The sequence below is a fragment of the Lissotriton helveticus genome, chromosome 2_1 (assembly GCF_964261635.1).
Source record: "Lissotriton helveticus chromosome 2_1, aLisHel1.1, whole genome shotgun sequence".
Taxonomy (NCBI): domain Eukaryota; kingdom Metazoa; phylum Chordata; class Amphibia; order Caudata; family Salamandridae; genus Lissotriton; species Lissotriton helveticus.
The window spans coordinates 1,950,286,372-1,950,303,499 of NC_136059.1; the positions used below are offsets into that span (position 1 = coordinate 1,950,286,372).

General features: G+C 42.3%; 1 protein-coding gene across 1 annotated transcript in view; it reads left to right on the plus strand.

The window, feature by feature from the left end:
• MMAA (metabolism of cobalamin associated A) overlaps positions 1-17,128 on the plus strand; it is a 196,121-nt gene that overhangs the window by 34,029 nt on the left and 144,964 nt on the right. The window contains exon 4 of the mRNA XM_078676887.1: positions 11,012-11,182. Coding sequence (XP_078533013.1) covers positions 11,012-11,182 — 171 coding nt within the window. The remainder of the gene's footprint in view (positions 1-11,011; positions 11,183-17,128) is intronic.

Here is a 17,128-nt window from a genome sequence, read left to right on the forward strand (position 1 = left end):
CATACTTCCATTGTACATCTATGTACCTTCCATGTACTTGGATCTGTGTGTCTGTTACTTTTCTCCTGAAAAAAAGCATATCCAATGCACTACCCTATCTCTCATCCTGTGCCTCTACCAATATATTTAATCTAAATATACTTACTTTTTTATGTATCTATATACTTTTAATGTACTTATGGATCTATATACTTATCTCTTTCTTCTAATTTAGCATTTCCAATGCACTAGCCTATTTCTCAGCCTATACTTCACTCAATATATCTTCTAGCCCAACCTTCTGACTCCTCTCAAACTTCTTTCTACTACTCCTTCTAATGCACTACCCTATCTCGCATCCTTTAGATCTATCAATATATCCTCTACATCCACTCTCTCATTTATCCCAAACCCCATACCACTACTATGATCGCCAAAATAACCTTTTCTAGACTCTCTCCTGCTCTACCCCTCCTTGCATCATCTGACACCTCTTTTTACTACACCTATCCCCTAAAACAAACATTTCTAAACTCTGCCCTCTGACTCCTTCCCCCCAAAACTCCTTTTTACTCATCCAAAAGCCTCTTCCTACTACTAATGACTATAAAAAATGTTTTAAAAAAAATTTACAAAAAATTCTTTCACTCTTTTATCCCTCCACTATCCTTTTTCAATAAAAATTAACAGACTAACATGTTTCACTTCTCAAATTCCATATTCCATATTCAACTATACTAATATACTGCCCAAATAACTGAATAACATATCTACTACTCAAATTACTTCATATTTATACTATACTAATTTTCAACACTAATCCTTTATGGGTTCCGGAGTGGCGTGCTACTCGCCAGAAAAGCGCTTCAACGCCCATCAGGGGTAACAAGTGCTATATGAATGCAAATCTTTCTTCCCCTTTTATCCATCCGCTATCCTTCTCACTCCAAGTAACAGACTAATATCCACCACTGAAATTACCTCATATTTCACCATATTAATTCACCACTAATCCTCTATAGGCTCCCTGAATAGCATGCGTCAACAAGCGAGCGATAGATAAATACAAACCTTTGTCCTACTCTATCCTTCTGCTATCATTCCAAATCCAAATAACTGATTAACCTATCCACCACTTAAAATGTACTTGCATGTTTCACTATACTAATTCAACACTAATCCTCTTTGGGTCCCGGAGTAGCGCGCTACCCGCCGAAAAAGCGCTTCGACACCTCGTCAGGGGTAGTAAGCGCTATATAAATGCAATTACAATACAATACAATACATATGACCACCACTGTTACTGTTACAGCCGTCCATAGAAAATAATGGATATAGGGCACTAAAAATAGGCCTCACAGGAAATAATGTTAAAATAAATCTATTTAAACTTTGAAATATTATATATGCATTCAGTTTAATGTTAAGAAATTAAATACAAATTATAAATACATATTTTATATTTAAAATATTTTTAATTATTTGAAATTAAAAAATACATGTGAAGTTAATTAAAAGGATAAATTATATCATGTTGTTCCTATTTTTAGTCACTTTTAGTACATAGCAGGTATACAAATGCTACTGTAGGCTCATTTTTTAAAATATATATTTAAAATAGTTTTATTTTAATGTACTTTAAATATGTCATTCAAAACCAAGTTAACTTGCTACTTTGAAAACAAACATATAAAATAAATTGGTAATAACATTCCACGTTATTTTTTTAAAAACTGATTAAAAAAACTTTTATAAGCTTTAAATCATTTCTTATACCTTACTGTAGGAAGATCTCTGCTCCGATTACGGAGGTCTCTGCCAAGCATGAGGTACTTCATGGTTATATATGATGATTTTACTGTCTCCACCCCTGTTTCAGGTAATGGGGACATGCAAGTCTAGATTTTGAGTATCTTTACACTTGTAAATAGTGACTACCCTACAGTAGTAAAGTTATTCAAAAGTGTAAAAGTAAACTTACATTTGTAGATTTACTCATGTTATAAGTTAACCTTTCTGATTGGAACCCTTTATATTTTGGGCAATTTGGAGAGCTGTATATTTAATATAATTAGATAAATACTCTGTAGAACTCTTCAGATCATAACTGGATATTTAACTGGATAATTTACTGTTTGAGGATCTCAGACCAGTTTATGAGATCTCTGCCAAGAATGAGGAACGTCAAATAATGTTATACAGTGGCTACTGGTAGTAACTTAATGGTCAAATATGATGTTTTTACTGTCTCCTTCCCTTTTTCAGGGAATGGGTACATGCAAGTCTATATTTTGAATAACTTTGCACTTGTAAATGGCGACTCGCTTACAGTAGTAAAGTTACTCAAATCTATGAATGTAAACATATTTGTAGACTGTAGATTTGCCCACGTTGCACGTTAACCCTTTAAAAATGTTTTGGGCAAATTGGAGCACTGTGTATTCAATCTAACTGCATAAATACCCTGTTGAATTCCTCAGATCATAACTGGGTTTAGTTGCAAGAAATACAGTTAAGAAATCTTGCTGACCCTTTTACCTCTAAGTCAGGGAATGCAATGGGCTCAGTTATGTCCCTACACATCTATACTTAAAACTCTTCACCACTTTACCAACCCTAATAACCCTTATCCGACATCTCGTATGCAGATGATGCTCATAAAAATACCTAAAGGCTTCCTTTCAGAGAGGAGCTACACCTCAAAGGGTGCACTTTCCATTCTTGGATGTCATTTCACCTTTTAACATTAAGCCCAATTAAGACTGAATTTAAACTAATTATTCTACTTAGCAGTATAGCAATCCCTCAGTTTCCCTAGTTTTCATATAACATAAGTTGAACGTTTCGAAACTTGTCACAGTGTAAATTTCTGGTTTTCTTCAGGTGTACATACTTTCATTTCAGGAGCTAAGAATTCAATTGTATGGCTGTACACTGAAATTCCATCATCAACAGAATTAACAAAAGTTTTACTTAGTGGATGAATAGGTGGTAAAGATAGAGGTTTTGATTACTAAAAAGCGTCTTTTCTCCAGGAAAAAGTGTTAGACCTGTGGAAACGGTGGTTTCAAAAACATATTAATGTCTTGGACACATGTCCAAGATCATGAAAAAAATACATCACCCTGTGCTCAGCTACATATGTTTTCAGTATTCCTGAATGTTTTGAAAATATGCTAATTGAAGTATCTGGAATCGCTGTCTCCCTCTTGTATGTATCTTTGGCTAATCTTTGTTTGTCCTATATTAAAGTTATCTGTCTCCTGCACACCTCTCACTTTTATATTAAGCTTCGGTACGGACATCCTCACACAGATTTCAAATGCCCTCTTGCATATTTGTAAACGTTAAGGCAGTGGCGTAACAAAACCCCTGCAATCCCTGCACTGCGGGGGGCCTGAGCTCCAGAGACCCCCCTCTGGCACTAGCTCCATACTGAGTCGGGAGCGTCCCCCCACGCCCCCCCTGCATGTACTTTACAGGGCCCCCCCCCTAGCTTTGTTATGCCACAGCTTCAGGTGTACACACTCATTCTGCATTCAGTTTTTGGTGATTCAGTTCTAGGGGGATTGAGGGATTTAGGCTGCGTGGATTCCCTACAAAGATGCGCTGTACAGGTACACACTGCTTTGCCAAACCTGCACCTCGGACACTGATTACGTTTAATAGAAGCTCAGCTAAGTCAGTGCCAGCAATGTTGCTGGTCTTTGTTAACGCTTTCCGCAAAGCCACTACCAACTGATGCCCAGTCATTCATCCTTCCTTCCTTCCTTTCTGATGTTTTACATGCTTTCTCTCTGCCTTGATGTTCAATAAAGATACATTGTAAAGAGAACTATGGCATCTGCGGGGAAATGTGAGATCTGCTATTTACTGAATTTTGTACTCCTGATCTCATGGGCTTACTCGCCCTAGGGACAGACCCGTTATATTCAGACATGTGGTAAGAATGACTAACTCTCCCTCCACTCCACGCATACGTGCAGTCACGTACCCTTAGAATAAGAAACTGCTTTTCGTTATAAGAATAGCCTCCTATTTCTTACTCCTTTTCATTCCACTACACACTCATGCTCAAGTATGCATAACACCATAAGAGCACAACTCTCTACACAATGAACAACACTGACACTTCCCATGTGGGGCAAACTGCAGAACAGCACTCACCCTTCCAGCCTCCACAACCCATGGACTAGTGTGCTACCCATCCTCCAAACGCTTCAACTCCATGTCAAGGATATGAAGTGCTACATAAATGCAACTTCAATTTAAAACTATAAATGTCAATATTAAGACATGTCTAAATGGCAGGGGCTTGGCTTCCCCCTCGCTCAAACCTCATTTATAGGCATGAAGATGGGCAAAGTATGTCATTCCAGTGGAACATTTGAGCACTTGAATTCTAAGAATTAAAAAAGAAAATCAAAGCAAATGCTTGGCATGTAATGAGATAGATACATATATATTTCCTTATTTGATGTAGCATATTGAGCATTTCTAACATGCTTATTTAGCATAGTGCTGCTTTCGATAGGACCATACTTTAGTGGTAGCTGTTGATATGTCAATTGGAATTTTATTCTGTACATCATATGTCATTTTCTTATACTACTGTTCTTGTTTTGCCAATATTACTTATATCAATTACAAAAATTAGAAAACTTTCACGCATATTGGTTGCAAATGTACACTTAATAAAAAATCAGCTTAAAAATGGAAACCTTTCCCTCTTAGACGTCAATCGTTTAAATAGCTGGGCATTTGAGTCACACTGCTCCCTGAGCTGCAGTGGGCCTTAAACATTAACCCCCTTGTTAAAACAGCCAAGGATGATCTCCGACAATGGCAAAATCTACCACTTAACCCACTCGGGAAGGTCGCGCTATTCAAGATGATGATCCTCCTCCGGTTTTTATATATCATCCAAAACACCCCCTTCCACTTCCTGTGGAGCTTGTTCAAAGAGATGCATAACATGGCTACCAGGTTTCTGTGGGGGGGGGAGGGGGTGCGAGGCCACGCATGGCCCTACCCCGATGCCGAATTTCCACCCTTTGATGGAGGCATTGTTATGACCGATCTTTACCTTTATTATTTCGGCACTCGACTGCTCGTCCTCCACGATTGGTTCACAGGGGGTTGGTCTGACCCACTTTACAAAACTGAACTAAGAGCCATGGACTTTTCCCACATCCAGGCCATCCTCTACGGCTGCCCAGTACCCAGAAAACTCCCAACGGTTACCTGGGCGGTGCTGCTAGCCTGGCGCTCGGCCCTCAGACACACGGACTGGGACAACAAACTGACACAGCAGACATCTCTCTGACTGGGCACGTGGCTGGGTGAGGTAGCAATACCGAAGGGTTTCAGGGAATGGGATCACATCAGTATATCACAGCTAGGTGACATTTGGACGAGTGACCACATCAGGACATTTCAAGACTTACAAACGCGCTACACCCTCCATAACTCAGTTCTATAAATACTTACAGCGACGGCACGCCCTTAGCGCCCACATATCCACAGGCACCTCGCTCCCCCAGTTTAGCACCCTAGAAGCACAAATTATGATGGGAAACCTTGGTAATGGAGGAGTATTGTGAATATATCGCACCCTTACTAACAATGGCCCTGAATCACTTGACTTAATACACCCCAGATGGGAAGAATGGCTGTGCCCCTTGGAAGAAGAGGATTGTCGGGACGTCCTTATGGCCCCCAAGACTATTACCGCGAAACTCTGACTAATTCAACGATACTATTTACATATCTCCTATCTCACCCCCGAACAGCTCCATAAGGGAGGCCTGCACCCCTCACCAGAGTGCACATGTTGCGGGCAACTACCAGCAGACTTCTTTCACTTGGTCTGGTCTTGTCCCCGAATCACCTCGTACTGGAATAGGATAGAATCCGAACTCATAAATGTCCTAGGTTGGCAGGTGCCCCACAATCCACTACACCTTATTCTGGGAGTTATTGACGGCCTTGATGGCTCCAGAGTGGATAAACTGTTCCTTGGGAAGTCTACCATGATGGCCAAATGCGACATTGCAACGACATGGTCACAATCAGATCCCCCGAGAATAGCTATATGTTGCAGAGGGGTGGACTGGTGTGCTACCCAGGAGAAACCCCTGTGTATTGCCAGAGGCTGCCCAAAGAAACATTATACAATATGGGGCAAATGGTTGAAACACCTGGGTTGACAAAATCTCTAGGTTTGTGCACTCTTCTTGTTAACACTGAACCTATACAGTGGTTCGTAGTTTCTCTGCATGTAAATGCCTTGACCACATGGACAGGTTGTTCGAAACTAACTATAAGTATCTGTGCTGTAATGTTAATGTTTCTTTCTTTTGCAAAATTTCCTTTGTCAAAAATCAATAAATTTGAATATAAAAAATAAATAAAATGGAAACCTTCAAATTAACCAGGAACTGTTTTAAGAACTATTCAATAGCTACATTTTACAAAAGCCTGACTGGAGCGGTAAAAAAGGAGATAGCTCCACAGTTGACATTTTTAAGATGGTCCATACTCGGCAATTTTAAAAGTGTTGATGACATTACATTCTTTAACTTGTCAGAAGGGTTTGTGTAGCTTGGTTCAATACCACTTGTTGATACTTTATGATCAGCTTTTGAAAGGAAGTTCTATGGCTTGTTGAACTGGACAGGATTGACTAAATAACTAGGTTCCTTACAGTCTCCCAAATCACTCATGCCAGACATGTTTTAAGCTCCCACTGGTGGCCAACCCAATTTACGGCACATTCTATAGATATGTGGTTGTATTTGCACTGATCACACTACACCTGTATGTCTGCTTTGAATGACTATGAAAGACATTAAGTCCTGGAAAAGGTTCAGATAAACTGCAGAACAGTGCAAGGGCCTATGAAACATAACTTTTCAACCAGCCTTTATTGTAGAACACTTCTAATACAGGACATATTTCAGATAAACTAAAATGATGAAAATAAGTTCTCTGGTTACAGCGGTGTGTCTGACACCATAGCCCAACAGCTGCAAACTCATAGCCGCTGGAACCATTTAAAAAGTGTTGAATCGGATTAGTGATAGACATGAGCTTTATGGAACTCTGCACTTTCAAAACTAATTGACCTAGACATAATCACTGCTGAGGATTTCTTGAAAGTGGATCCACTCTAGAGCCCGCCTCCAATAACTAGGATCAAGGTTGGTCCCCTCACAAACTGTAAATAACATACCAGTTCCAGAAGGGATAACAGATCACCTGATAGGCGTGCATTTCTGTTCCCAACTCAGTGGAATTGCTGACAACTCACACATGGTTTGATCAAGAAGTAGTTGAGTTAATACACAGATGAATAACTCTAAGAAAAGGATTCTTTATACTGAAAAGCCTACTGCACCTCTACCGCTCCTTAGTAACCTAAATACCCAGGCAGCTGTCTGCTTTACAGAGAAGAAAAAACAAGCATTTGCAATGCAATCGCCTTTGTGACCTTATATGTATTTAGCTGTGCAGCAAATTAGCCTGGGTGCTGAAACATCTACTGTTCTTTAACATGGAGGGAAAGTAAGCACCAAACTGCATGACACGCCCGCTATGGGAACACATGGAGAGAAATATTGCCTTTCAGCGGGAAATTGTATAGTCCAAAGCTCTGTTTTTAATATAAAATCAGGGTCTTCGGTAGTCATATCATTGAAAATACAAGTTTTAAAAAAAATATTGTTTACGGGTGCTCGTGGACGACAATTTCTATGGTCTGGAATCTAGAGAATGCTAAAGTGATTCTAGTATTTTACTGACCTCTGCTGTTCGTTTTCTATCACGAAAGTTAGAGGCAGTTGCCAGAAAAATGACAAAAAGAAAGTCCTTCAGCAGAAAGCAATTCTGGTATTTTACTGACCTCTACTGGTCGTTTTCTATCAAGAAAGTTAAATAGAGGCAGATAGCAATTCTGGTATTTTACTGACCTCTCTCTGATGGTCGTTTTCTATCAAGAAAGTTAAACAGAGGCAGTTGAACAGGAAAAAAAGTCCTTAAGTTGAAGCAGACAAGTCCTAGGGCTGATCTCCAGAGCCCACAAAGTACATACACATATAAGTATATATTAAAGTATATACAAGAGGTCTTGAATGATCGACCTAAAAAAGAGGGGTACTAAAACGCTTCACTCTACACACGTCTGTAGCTGCGTGCCATGCTAATGGCTCTTGGAAAATGGTGATTTTTGGGAAAGACCGAGGCAGCTTTTCATCGAGATATTGCAATATACATTTGGAGTGATATCGCAGCTTCCATCTGTAGGTATCTTTCCTGATCTTCATGAATTCATGTTAGTGCCTAGTAGTGAAATGTTAGTCAGTGTAGGGCATGTTATTGCCACACAGAGGCCCTGATTCCCAAAAACAATCCTGACACTAAACTTCGTAAAGTACTAATCCTCACGGTTCCAGATTTACGATATATCCCTATTCAGAAAACATAGCAGTAGTGTGTCTGGAAAGCTGCACCATTCATGGCTTTCCAGGCATACCTGTGAGTGAGTTGTGATTTTTTATAAAGATTTCTTTCTGCATTGCACAATTCCACATAAGGTTCTGCTGTGCCATGTGGAAATGCAGGCTGATTTGTAAATGCAATTTTTCCTATTTTTTTCGTGGTGAAAACATCTATCCTCCCCTTCCCCAACCCCTTACGTGAAACCCCTTCTGGTACACCCCAAATAAAGTTTTCAGGTGTTCACCTTTTCTACCATGTAAGAAAAGTTACGCTAGCCTCAACTTCGTTGCTCATGCCAACCAAATAGCGGCTACAGCTTTTCATAAACTGCGACTAGTAAGGAAAATCATCCCCTTCCTTCCTGATAGTGCCGGTAAAACCCTGATAAGTTCCCTAGTGTTATCTTCATTGGACTATTGCAACGGCCTTTTTGCCAATGCACAGATCCGGGTAATCAACAAAATGCAGATTATACAAAATGCGGCAGCAAGACTTCTCGCCAGAATTCCCAAACATAAGTCCGCTGCTGATACAATCAGAAACTATCACTGGCTCCCAATCAGAAGCCGGATTAAGTTCAAAACCCTATGTATCGTATATAAAGCACTGCATAAGCAGGGACCCCAGTTTCTTAAAGAACAGTTGATTCCCTACTGCCCCCCCAGATTACTGCGATCCACCACTCTTAACGACCTAGTTGTGCCTCGTACCAAGACCGTTTCTTGGGGAGATCGCCGGTTCATGGTCACGGCACCAAGACTGTGGAACACTTTACCTCAGTCAATCAGGACCAGTCACTCTCTCTAGTCATTTCGCAAAAAGCTAAAAACTTAGCTGTTTAATCAGTAAAAACCAATACCAGTTGGATAATTTTTGCAGAAGTCGCAGCGCCGAGACGCCCAAGGGCAATTGTTCGCGCTTAATTAAATGCCATAAATAAATAAATAAATAAATAGCCCTATGCTGGGGTATAACGCTGACCATGTCGGGGAAGGGTTGGATTGGAATTTGTGAACGCCATCACACTCATGAGTTTATAGAAGCTTAACAAACTTACGAAGCAAACAATGCCTTGTTACCCACCCCTTCTCTGTGGTTTACAACTGCATACTACTACAAACTCTGGCCTGAGATTCGCACAGAAGTAAAAACAATTACGCTTTAAAGGTATCATTTTGTGGATAGCTGTTATAAATGGGGCTATTTATGTCTGTACGTGTAAGTTTATAGCTATAGTGGCTTAGTGAATTGGCCCCTCAGTGTCTACCAGTGATAGGTCTGATATTCAAAAGTTGCTTTTGCTAAAAAATATTGTTTCTTTCGATGTGATATATGATCGCCTCACTTGCTTTATACATGCTAAATAAAATATGATAGTGAACTTTTTTTAAGCATATCTAACAAGAACCTCACATGTTACACAGCTGTGCCATTGATCTAAACCCCTTATTGTGGCAATAGCAAAATGTTCATGTATAATCCTGACTAATGATACCTTTATTATTGAGGCTCAGGTAATATTACCTCAAATAAATGTTTGATTCCAGCGATGCATTTATACTGGAATCCTCGTCTGAGATAATGGCACCCTCTTCAGCTATGAAAGTACACTGTTAAGACACAAAAGCAATGTCTTATCTGATAGTGAATTTTGTAATTTTTGCCTTTCTGTACTCTATAAAAGATGATGCTGTTAAGCAGATTAGTGGCATTCAGTTTGTTGCTTGAAAGGGTAAAAGGCTGAGATGACCTTCAGCTCGCACCACATGGCAGATGGGTTTTAGTGCATTAGCACTATAAGCTCATTCTTTGCTTGGGCAGTCTACATGTATGTGGATGATATGCAAGTTCTGCTGAACTATTTTGTAGGGTCAGTAAGAGCCAGAGCCTTGGGAAATGGGCAGACTAGAGGGATCAGAAGTGATTTCTTTTGATAAGGAATCTCTGGTGAATGTATAAAGGAGGTTTCCCATCACAGTCCATCAGGTTTTTAGGTTGGAGGATGGTTGGTCAGGCAGCTGGTGAGTCTTTTTGTGTGATTGCACGTGTGTTCTCATCTGTTTTCCTTCACTTAATTGGGAAACTAATTTAAAGAACAAAAATGCACCTTAGACTTACTGACATTTTGTTTTTTTCTCTTGGTATAAATAGGTTTGTGTATGCTGTTGTTTGCAAGTTGCTACCTCTGAATATCCGTTTCCATTCTACCCTTAAGCTGCTTTTTTGTGGGTGTGTAGCTGTTCATTGATAATTGTCCTGCATCCATGTCAGAAAGTCTTTGTTTGGCCCTGAAAATAGAGGGTCAGTGATGGCAGATGTCTGTTTCATTATGAGATGCAACGTTTGTCAATATTAAGGTTTCAGACTCTTTCAGTTCTTTGTTCATGTGAAAAAGAGACTAGCTCTTGTGCAGTGCTTTTTCGCTGTGCATCTTTTAGACTAGTTTTGGCATGCACGTAGTTGCAATGTTCTTGCGTATTAGATTGGCATTCTGTAGCAGAATCTGAAGTTATCTATTGTTTCTAAATTTTAGGTTCCCTCCTGGGTGATAAAACAAGAATGACCGAGTTATCCAGGGACATGAATGCTTACATTCGTCCATCTCCCACCCAAGGAACACTGGGAGGAGTCACAAGGACCACTAATGAGGCCATTCTGCTCTGTGAGGGTGGAGGCTATGACATTGTTCTGGTGGAGACAGTGGGTAAGTGTGTGAAGAGCAAGGTACTGTTGATACCATGACAATATGTTTTATGAAACACCTCCTAATAACTCTTTCTGCCCTATCCTTTCGTTCACAGCTGAACTAATCTGCCTTTCTTTTGTTTTCATTCAAGCTGTATTTTGAAACCGAAGTCCTGTCTTTTCGTTGCTATGAGTGACCTGTAATATGAACAGTTCATTTGTTTTCTACTGTTTATTGAGTTTCAGCAAGCCATATGTGATACCAATCCTAACACCAACCGTGGCACAAGTCTTACATTTATTATAAAATTCATTGATTTAAGCTTTACTTTAAAAAGTAGGTCAATTTCCAATTAAGGTAATTATTGTTCTTGCAGCATATCAACATGGGGAATTGGGTCAGTGTGAAACATGGTTTCATATTAGGGACCCTTATAATGAGATGTGGTGGGAGGGTGGGGTTAACCCCTTGACTCCGGAAGAGAACCAGCCAGCCTTGTCTATGCAGTCAAGAGGGAATATATGTAGTTGCATTTAGTAATTGATAAAATGGCATAGATTGGTTAGGTTAGGGTAATGGTCTTCTTTGCAAATGTGGGGTTACATAAACAGAGATGTGACATGTCTGGGTTCATAGAGGGTCTGATGTTTGTCTATACTCCTAGGGGGGTGTCACTATTACGTTGTGGATGTTCTTCCTATCTTATAACCTGTATATCAATTTCTCATAAGAGGATATTTGACAAAGCTTGCACAGCCATTCACTGTGCTATAGTGCAATGGTTTATGACGATGTGCATTAAGTGACGGAGAATACTGACTTTGGCAGCTTTTAAGGAAGTTAAGATCAAGCAATGAGAGGATGCTCCATACACATCTAGGGTGTTGTGTGACGGTGCTGATTTCAACAGGGTCTGAAAAGGTAAGAGACGGGTGATGCATAGAGTGTGCCAGTTCTGAGAAAAGAGTGGGTCAGTTGCAGAGCAAGACCATAAGATTTATGATAGGTCTTGTTCTGTTTGATTGCTTGTCCATCACAGAATGTGTTGTCCTGAAGTCTGCTTTTTGTAACTTGGCTTGGGTCTGCTACCAATTGTGCAAGAGTTTAAAGTTGGTACGTGTGTGACTTGCATTCTGTAGCCCTTGATTTTGAACCTCTGTTAAATAGGACCACACATGTTTTGTATTGTAATAGGATGTCATAGCTTGTCAGGTTATCCACGTCATAGAAGCGGTCTAGTTAGAAAACTAATCCGAGACTACTAAATTGTATAGTTCCAAGGCTAAACCCCTGTGTGTTCCCCAGGTCATAATCTATGAAAGTATAGGTAAAGTGAAGCGTCTGTCTGGTTGCAACCAATCTACTTTTCACCTAATGTGTTAGCTGATGGAATTGCCAGTGCTGGTGTGAAATTATATACCAGGTATAAATCATCAAATGGTCGGATTGCACCATCTACCAACAGTTAGTCCAATGTATCTACACCCTTAGTAGACCAGACCCTCCGTTGAATTGTGTGTTTATATGTCTACCAACCAGCCTTGACCCAAGTTGGGTACACCGCCTGTATCAGTGCACACTTTGTGTTTTTTGTAGAGTGCCAAATCAGTAATAAGGAGCGTGTCTTCACTTATAATAAAGAAGACAATTATGGTTTAACTGCTTCTATGTGTTTCACTGTGTAAAGTTTACAGAGAGTCGTGGTAAGTTTATAGTGACACATACACGGATATGATATGTCAAGATCCTTTTTTCAAAGACAGTCCCAATGAGCAGCTCTTCAGCTGCCGCTCATCTTCCAACAGTCATTTTACCCACTTTCTCCAGTGCTCAGTGCTCCACATTCCACACTCCACGCGCCAGCACTGATGCACGAGACTATGACATATGTTACTATTTTACAGCAATCAAATAAAAAAGTAAATAAAACAAAACCATGAAAACAGCAAGGAAAACAAATAGATAAACTAAGAAAATGATCAACCTATATTCTACACATTCGACTTATGCAAGATAATGACCGTATATAATGTATCAGTATTTGCACACAAAATCCTTATATTTTCCAGGAAAAACAACTTTCATTTTTGTATCACTATACCATCTTGAACTCATAACTGGTGGTAACATTTCCTATTCATCACCACCTCTCGTTATATGATTATCACTGTATTTCATTTGAACATTTGTTTTTTTGCAACCATCCCCTACTTTCTTCAACCTGCTCTTACTCCACCTGGACCCATCATCCAATTCAACATAACCTTTACCCACTCGTATCACTACTTTGGGTTTGGAAAATGCTGAATTACCCTTCTTCACCCACCATGGCAATTTGAACTTTATTAATTGCCAACTGCTGACAATTTTCTACTTTGCAACCCTTATCAAAATACTTCTTCTAAGTCTTCTTTTTCTCAACTACCTTCTTCTGTAACTCATCAAGATCTGTATCAAAATTCTCTTGAACAGCCCCCATGAACATTTCAAAAGTCGTTAGGCCTGTGGTACAGTGAACGCTAGTCCTATATGCCCATATCATCTGATTTACATGTTCCGTTACATCCTTCCCACTGCCAACAGCCATTTGAATACTCTCCTTTTCAATCCTGTTCATCCTTTCCACAAGACCATTCGCCCTGGGATTATACACAGTGGTCTTACAATGGAGCATGTTTCAGAGTCCTAAATACATCTCCATTTCCTGAGAACAAAACTGAGGTCCATTTTCAGAAACCACTTCATCAGGATAACCTTACCTGATGAACAATGTTTCCGTAAACTGTATAACAGATTTGCTAGACTCTTCTCCCACAAATTCAACTTCAAACCACTTGGAATAATAATCCACCATGACTGTTACAAATCTGTTGCGATTCCCTAGAATATCAATCTGACCCATAATGTCGACAGCTAACTTTGCCCATGGAATAACAGGATACTTAACCGGCTGTAGTGGCCTAATCCGTTCATTAGTGGCTCAGTTTAGGAGGTAGAGGCTGCGGCGTGAACCCTGCCTATTACCTGTATTCCGTGCCTTTTATAATTGTTTTTACGTGTGTTGAATTGATTATTTGCACAGTACTTGGGAAAGAAACTGTGTTTGATGCTCCAGGGCATGGGTACTCATAGTACGGCCCGCGGGCCAGGGGCGGCCCGGCAAGCCTTCCTTCGCGGACCTTGCAAACATCAGTACCCCTGTATTATTATTATTATTTTTTTTAAAGAGTGTCTGCTGCAGCGCGACTCAGAGTCTCTGCTGCTCTGTGGGGGCTGGGCGATTCTCACATAGCCAGAGTGGAGTTGCAGGGGCCTAAGATGAGGTGAAATACAACAAAGCCTCATTAACATATGTAAATGGCCTTTAACGACCTGTGAAGTGCTTGGGTGCAGCTGTGTGTGTGTGCGCACCTGGAAGCTGTCTCAGCCCCAGCTGACACGCAGGAAGGGTGAGATGACAGAGGGTGATAGAGGGAGGTAGAGAGAGGGAGGGAGGGAGAGAGTGAGAGTGAGGGAGAGATGGAGGGAGAGAGCGAGGGAGTGAGGGAGGGGAGAGCGAGGAAGAGAGGGAGACGGGGAGTGAGGGAGGGGGGAGTGAGAGAGGGAGGGGGTGAGAGAGAGACCGGCAGAGGGAAGGAGACAGAGAGAGACAGAGAGGGAGGGATGGAGAGGGAGTGGGAGAGAGGGAGGGAGAGGGAGCGAGAGAGGGAGAGGGAGCGAGAGAGGGACAGAGAGGGAGAGGGAGCAAGAGAGGGAGGGAGCAAGAGAGGGAGGGAGCAAGAGAGGGAGGGAGCAAGAGAGGGAGGGAGCAAGAGAGGGAGGGAGCAAGAGAGGGAGGGAGCAAGAGCGGGAGGGACGGAGCGAGAGAGGGGGAGTGAGAGGGAGGGAGGGAATAAGAGAGAGACAGGCAGAGGGAAGGAGACAGAGAGAGACAGACAGAGGGAGGGATGGAGGGAGGGGGAGGGAGGGAGCGAGAGAGGGAGAGGGAGCGAGAGAGGGAGAGGGAGCGAGAGAGGGAGAGAGGGAGAGGGAGCAAGAGAGGGAGTGAGAGAGGGAGGGATGGAGAAAGGGAGCGAGTGAGAGAGGGAGAGAGGAGGGAGTGTGAGAGAGAGGGAGTGAGAGAGAGGGAATGAGAGAGGGAGTGAGAGAGAGGGAGTGAGAGAGAGGGAGCGCGAGAGGGAGAGAGAGGGAGTGCGAGAGACAGACAGGGAGAGGGAACGAGCAAGGGAGGGAAGGAGAGGGAGGGAGAGAGGGAACAAGGGAGGGAGTGAGGGGGAGGGAGGAAGTGAGGGGGAGGGAGGAAGAGAGAGGGAGGAAGAGGGAGGGAGGGAGTGAGAGGGAGGGAGAGAGGGAGGGAGTGAGGGAGTGAGGGAGAGGGAGGGAGAGAGGGAACAAGGGAGGGAGTGAGAGAGGGAGGGAGAGAGAGGGGGAGTGAGAGAGGGTGAGGGAGAGAGGGAGAGAGAGAGAGAGAGTGAGATAGAGATAGAGGGAGGGAGAGGGAGGGTGGGAGTGAGGGAGAGAGAGGGAGTGAGACCGGGAGCGGGAGAGGGAGAGAGGGGGCAAGGGAGGGAGCGAGCGAGTGAGGGAGGGAGGGAGGGAGAGAGAGCGAGAGAAGGAGCGAGGGAGGGAGAGAGATGTGTGTATGCCGGGTCTGGTGGCTCAGTGGATGAAGACATCTGCTGCAGGGACCTGTGATCAACCTCATGGTCATAGTTTTTTTTTGTTGATCTAGCCCACCCCTCCCCCACTGACCTCGCCCCCACCGGTGCGGCCCTCGGACACAAACCACACTGTAAATTTGGCCCCCGAGAGAAAGTTTGTGAGTACCCATGCTCCAGGGGGACCTAAATTGCCTATTTGCACAAAACTTCAGAAAGGAGCTGTGTTTAATGCTCCGGGGGGACCTTAGGCGGGCTTCCTCAAAACGTAGGTCAGCAGTCTAGCTGCGACAGTATCTACACTCATCACTCCTCTTAAGAGGCGGATGACGCGGCCGCGCAGCGAGACATAGCCTAATCCGTTCATTAGCGGCTCGGTTTAGGGGGTAGAGGCTGCGGCGTGAAACCCGGCCTATTTTTAATATATTACCTGTATTGCGTGCCTTTTAAAATTGTTTTTACATGTGTTGAATTGATTATTTGCACAAAACTTCAGAAAGGAGCTGTGTTTAATGCTCCGGGGGGACCATAGGCGGGACGATTGGGCAGAGGTTGTCAAGTACTTTGGGTTCGGATCATCACGTACGCTGAGGACACTCAGCTGATTGTGTCCCTTAATCTTTTGGATAATAATAAGACCAACCTAGCAAATTGCCTGGAAAAAGTGTCAGCGTGTATGGACGTCTCATTCATAAAACTGAATGCTGCTAAAACCAAACTGATGTTCTTGGGCAAGACCACCAACCTGGAGATGAGTGCATTCTGGCCTAAATGTCTAGGTACTATGCCACCACCCAAAAATCAAATAAAAAGTCTTGGGGTATGGCTGGACCACAACCTGAACTTTAAGGAGCAGACGCGGAGGGTGGCAGGTACCTGTTATGGCATCCTTAAAATGATTAGAAAGATTCTACCCCTTCTGCCCTTCATTGCTAGGAAATTGCTGGTACACGCCTTGATCCTTTTGCGGCTTGATTACACCAATGTGATCTATTTAGGCCTTCCGGTTCTACCATCAAGAAACTGCAAATGGTCAAAAATTGCGCAGCACGACTTCTCATACAGGCTCATAATCGTGAATTTGCTAAGCCACATATCATCTCTCTGCATTGGCTGCCAGTGGCCGAAAGAATTCCATTTAAGACCTTGTGCATCGCCCATAAGTCTCTTTCGGCTAGTGCTCCGCTGATTCTCCGAGCCATTATCTCCCCGTACCTCCCAAAAAGATCACTGTGCTCTGAGAAGAAACATCTTGCAATTGTTCCCAGAGTTAACCGAGTGCTGAGCGGTGGGCGTCTATTTTCCG